Below are 6,000 nucleotides of genomic sequence, written 5' to 3' on the forward strand. Positions count from 1 at the left end.
CAATGCTGTTATCCAAGTGCTAACACTTTGAAGCAGCTGGCATGTTTGCTTTTATCCTGAAAATCACAGATTCAAGACCAAAGCAGAAAATTAAATGGAGATCCAAGTCAAAAAAGCACCACCTGAAGTACAAGACACCAAATCCATAGTCAGGTCTTGTGATTTCCTAAATGTAGGTGAGCTCCTGGTGAGGAGACTGCCTCCACAAATACAAAACTGAAAGCATGTTTTTCACTTAATGTTTTAGAGAGAAGTAACAAGAAGTTACATGGCTTGCTCAAGGTCAAAAAGTTAGTATGAGTCAGAAGCAGAATCTAAATTGTAAGGCAAGATCTCTATTTCTTCAAGTTGTCTCATCTTAAATTAATTTTTAATTAAATACAAGGGAAATAGTGCTTTCAAAGTTTCATAAATTAAAAAGCACAATTTGATTTGAAGAGGTTTAACATGAAAATATGTTTTGCATGACTCCTTATCATCTTAGAGAGGGGAAAGAAAAAGAGGAAAGAAGAAAATTTGGAAGAAATTTCTTTTTTTAATGAATATTAAAAATTGTCTTTACATGTAATTGGAAAAAATAAAATGCTATTAAAAAATAACCTTTTCCTAACTATTAGATGACCTGGGTGCTAAGAAACAGGACTGATGTATTTATTTCAGTACAATTCGGTGCTGAAAATTAAAAAAAAAAAAAAAAAAAAAAAAACACCTTTTTCCTCCATTGTGGCTTTGTGCTGAAATTAGTCAACTTTAAAAAGAAAAGAAAAGCATCTAATCCACTAGATTTTACAGACATTGACTTAAATTTAAAATTTAAATAATCAGCCTGACTGAACTATTCTAATGACAGATTGTTGGTTTTCTAGTATTTTTCCAGAGCTTAAACTTGATACCTTACATATCATTAATGCTCAATAAATATTAAATGAATGAATGAGAGAAAATAATGTTTCTTTCTTTTAATAATCCTTTATGTACTCCTAGGCTAAATCAATACATAATATTCTATTTTTCAGGTTAAATAATTTCAACTACTTTAACATTGTTATTCTTTTATCATTTTTGCTGCATTTCTTTGAACCCTCTAAAATTTTCCACAATGCCTCTTATAATTCAGTGGCCAAACACCTATGTACCAGTCTAATGAGGCTTTCATCAATGCCACTGAATGATGGTTATCTTTCTAGCAGTACAAGTTTAAATTGCAGAAACACAAATCACTTTTTATCATGATGTTCTGATCTTACTCGTTACTCATGGATTCCAGAAATATCTTCCCTTTTATGGATTCTCAAAAGAATTGTTTCTTAAGGGCTAGGTAGTTACATATATAAATGCCTGGCTTTTAAAGTAACAACAAAACATAGTTTCTATATTCAAGTTACATTTTACCATGACATGTAGACTTTTTGGTATTTGCTAAAGTGTTTTTGGACAGCTGTTTTTAAGTAACCAGCTCTGACAAGTTTTTAATTATCTACACTTCTGCTATCCAGCTTTTTACAAGACTGTCTGAGTAGTTTTCCAAATAGACTATTCTAATATGCCATTTTTTTACTCAATAATTTTATCAGTGGCTCCCTATTGTTTGTTGGACAAAACATAAATTTTCGATTCTGGTGTTCAACATACTTTCTTCCCTTCCAACTTAACTATCTAGTTAATATCACATAACTAATCTTCATCTACTTTACACTGAAGTCCCGACTTGATAACTATCCCCTTTTCCCCATCCTACCCTCTCTTATCTGTGCCTTTGCTCAAGTTGTCCCCCATGTCTGAAATCTGCCACCTCTACCCCCAAATCTAATTTATTAAGCTTTGATGCCCAATTCAGATGCTATCTATTTCACAAATCCAGCCCTGCCTTCTCTGACCCTCTCATAAATAGGATCTCAAATTTCTTGTAGCATTTTGGACTTTCCATCACCCTACATTATCTGGATAGCCTTTCTCTGGTACTCCACAAACATAAGATTGAGGTGAAAAAATCTTTGTACCCCCAAGGTTTTGTACTTATTTTATAGGTAAGTTTTGTTGATTTTTTTTATTTTTATTTTTATAAAGAATTCACTAGGCAAATAGCCCACTGCAATCCATTTTACATTCAGCCACTAGTGATTTTCCTCAAGAGCAGGGCTGATCATTGATCAAGTCACCCCATAACTCAATAAATTTCAGTGACTCTATTACTTCTAGGATCAAATACAAAACGCTTTTTTGGCCTTCAAAGCCCACAATCCTGCAGCTGCCTTCTACTTTCCCAGGCTTCTTACACCCTATTCTCAACATGGACCTTTCCATCCAAGGACATCGTTTTTATCCAATAAAAAGACACTTCATTCTCGAGCTCTGTTAATTATTTCTTATTCATCCTGCTTGCTTTATATAAATTTTGTTTTCATATCTTCTCCCCCATGAGATTGGGATTTCTTGGAGAAGACTGATTATCTTTTGCCTCTCCGTGCAATTCTCAGCATTTGGCAGAACGCTTGGCACATGGTTGTTGTGCTTTGTTCTTAAAGAGATCCAAAACGACATCAGGTTCTTTGAGGGCAGGGGCTCTCTTAGCCTACGTATAATCTGCACTCGGTACAGCGCTTGGCACATACCACGTGCTCCGCAGGAGCTCCTCCCTCCTCATCCCAGGTTGCTTGGATGCTGGTACACTTTGGGTTCTCAAAAGGGAGCCAATAGTAAGCGGCCTGAGGTTCAGACCGAGAAGGGGAGGAGTTCCGGCTCACGCACCGAGGCCCCGCCCCCTGCGCAGACTTCCTACAACGGGGCGGGGTTGCATCAGGTAGCCGACTTGGGTGCTGGGGAAGGAGGGAACTCACCTCAGTCGCTGCCAGGCGGGATTGAACTTCCCGCGTGAGGAAGGGCTCCAGGCCCCGGCCGACAGTGCAGAAATAACGAGCCCCAGTCTGAAGCGGTGACAGGGGTTCTCCCGAGGATGGAGGCTTCTCCTCGGGCTCCAGGGCCGCCATAACTCCCCGCAGAAACACGGTCCGGGCGCTCGGGGAGGGAGGGAGAGAGAGAAGGCGAGAGCCGCGCGATCCCGACGCTCTCGGATCACGTGGTGCTCTGAGCGCGCGCCGGAAGAAGGGAGGGAGAAGGAGAGGCCGGGAACACTGGTGGTAGAGAAAGGAAACCTAGGAGAGAGAAATCTCCTGTAGCAGTATTTTCAATTCATAGTAAAATGAAGACTATGTAGGCAAAACATTGTACCGCGCTCTAGGATCACAAAAGTCCTTACTCGCAAACAGATTACATTCTACTGTAGGGTGGGGAGAGAGAGGAATGAACATTGGCTTTATGCAAAGTTAGGCTTGAAAAGTCAAAAGAAATAACCAGACTGCGAGCTACAGAAAAATGAGGACATTTTTAATTGGGTAGAACTGGAGTAAAAAGGTAGGTGGATGCCTGAGCCGAGCTGGAAGGAGGAGAAGAAGTCTAGGAGCATAGATACAGAAGAAAAATCACGTTTTGTACCAACGCCCATGAATGTTAGTTTTGAAGGAAAAAGCACTTCAATTTGGTAGCAGTGCAGAGTGCATCCCAGGAAGTAATTGAAAAGAAGATTATGAGTTAAATTTTATATATGTTTAATTTGAGGTGTGAACAGTAAGGTTTCTGTGACTAGAATTCAGGAGAGGTCATAAAGGTCAATTAGTCAACTTCTCCACCTCCAGTTTTACAATTGGAGAAACTGAGGCCCATAGATGTTAAGTAATACCCAAAGACACTCAGGTAATAAGTGACAGCTTGGCCACAAATCCAGTGATTATATAAACATACATATACACACATATGTATATGTATGTAGGCCTATATATGAAAATGGGAACATGTTATATATGTATGTATATATTTACATTACACACGTGTGTATGTTTGTTGTGTGATTTTATATGGAAGTTATTTGTGTAGAAATAGGAATAAATGAGAAATCACTGTGACTGTAGGAAAATAGAAGAGATTGGTACAGAACAGATGCCTTGGAAGAAACTTGTCCTTAGTGAGAGATAGATGATGAACCAGCAGATGGAAGATGGAGCAATAAATTCCTCCCAAAGCTTCCCTTTACAGAGGACTCAGATTTTTCCAGTGAGCTTTATTTTACATCAGTTCTGCTTGATTTCAATTCCACTAACATTATGACTCCCATTCCCCACCCACTCCTTCTACCCAACCTCTTTTGTATATAACCCATTAGATTGTAAGATTCTGCCTTTTATTTATTTGTATTCTCAATGCTTTACACAATGCCTGACATGTAGTATGCGCTTAATTAATGTATTTTATCTATGAAAAGATGGTGTCAGAATATGCTGGAGGAAAGATCCACAATGTTGAAAGCTGCAGAAAGATCTTGGAAGATGGAGATTTCATTGGGATTTAGCAATGAAAGATGTCACAGGCAATTTTAGAGAAAGCAAATTTCATTTAGTATAGTCTCTAAGGGGATGAGAAGTAAGTAAATGATGAGAAAATAGAGGCCACGAGTATAGATAACTTTAGGATTTTGGCCATAAAAAGAAGAAGAGGATGGTAGAGTAGAAAACAGTCAAGGGAATGTTTGCTAAAAATGGGAGACATCTATCTATCTTATAAGATTGTGGGCATCAAAATAATATTTGTAAAGTGCTTAGTATAGCGCTTGGCACATAGTGCTGTATAAATGCTAGTTGTTACTATGCATCATAATCTGTGCAAGTTTGTAGGCAGCAGGGAAAAACACCAGTAGGTAGGGAGAAATTCAAGATGAGAGAGGGAGAGAGGATGATTGGTCAAAGTTCGAAAGGAGACTGGAAGGGATAGGACAAAGGAGACAGAAGAATTAGCCTTTGCAAGGAGAAAAACTATTGATTTTCTGAAACTATAGCAAAGAAAGAAAAGATTGAAGAAGAGGTGCAGAAGTTTTGAGATATATAGTAGAGATGAGAGAGCCTGAAATGTGTGGCCTAGATTTTCTTGGTAAAGTAGGATGTGAGATTAACTTCTGAAAGAGGAAGGAAGGGGCTATATTATTTGGGGCTTAGAACAAGGCTAGTGCCAGATTTCCCTACTTTGATATGGAATGCCAGTGTTAGGTTTTACGAGTTATCTTTTTGTAGCTTGTTGTTTTAAACTTGTATGCTTCCATGTTGTGTTAGCAGTAAAACTTCTTTTAAAACCTAAAGAAGACCTATTTGTTGATTTCAGGGAGCAAGCAAGGAAGATTAAACAAACAAACAAACAAACAAAACCTTTCCCATTATTCATAGAAGAAAGGGAAAGAATAATGGTAGCTCATATTCATGTGAGAGGTAGAAGATACTCATACTAATGCCTGGTCTTCCGCAGCTGTCAGGACCTGGGGATGTGGCTGTCACCCAGCATCATTTATTATACATACCACTCAATACTAAAAAGATACTATAGGCTATCTGCCAAATTCTCTGTGCTTCTTTCAGATTCTTGAAATTTAGCTGGCTGCCATTCAGCCTTCTGCTTTCCTCCTTTATGAGTAGTGTCGGCATTCTTGCATTAGTCTAGGTTTTGCATCATCTATTTGAACACTATGGCTTGAGCCTCAAAACTGCTTAGAAAAACTCTTCTTCATCTGGTTCATAATACATGTCATGGAAGGTCATTTAGAAGACTTTTTTTCTTGTTCCAGATGTGTGATTTCATCAACATAGGGAACTTATAGTGAGAAAACTATCAGTACAGATACTCAACTGTTGTGGCTAAAAGGTATTAGAGAATTTTCTGGAGTCCTGAAAGATTAGTTACTTGCCTAGTTAGGTTCGTACTGCCCTAATATATCAGAAAAAGGATTTGAAACCACATTTCACTGACTGAAGCGCAACTTTCTAATCACTTTGCTACATTGCTTCTCAATACCTTTTGTAACATAATTTAATCAGAAGATTAGTAATAAATCAATGAAAAGGATGTATTTTCCCTATGACAAAACCAGTTCCTGTGCCAATCCTGAAGTATGAGGAAAGGCAA

The 6,000-nt window shown here is 38.1% G+C and overlaps 1 protein-coding gene across 1 annotated transcript in view; it reads right to left on the minus strand.

Moving 5' to 3' along the window:
- Positions 1–3,710, minus strand: part of THUMPD2 (THUMP domain containing 2) — a 48,227-nt gene extending 44,517 nt beyond the window's left edge. Inside the window, exon 1 of the mRNA XM_051975161.1 lies at positions 2,838–3,710. Within this exon, the coding sequence (XP_051831121.1) occupies positions 2,838–2,987 (150 nt within the window). The 5' untranslated portion in view covers positions 2,988–3,710. The remainder of the gene's footprint in view (positions 1–2,837) is intronic.
- Between the last annotated feature and the right edge of the window lie 2,290 nt (positions 3,711–6,000).

This window comes from Antechinus flavipes, chromosome 2 (genome assembly GCF_016432865.1).
Source record: "Antechinus flavipes isolate AdamAnt ecotype Samford, QLD, Australia chromosome 2, AdamAnt_v2, whole genome shotgun sequence".
NCBI classification, from domain to species: Eukaryota; Metazoa; Chordata; class Mammalia; order Dasyuromorphia; family Dasyuridae; genus Antechinus; species Antechinus flavipes.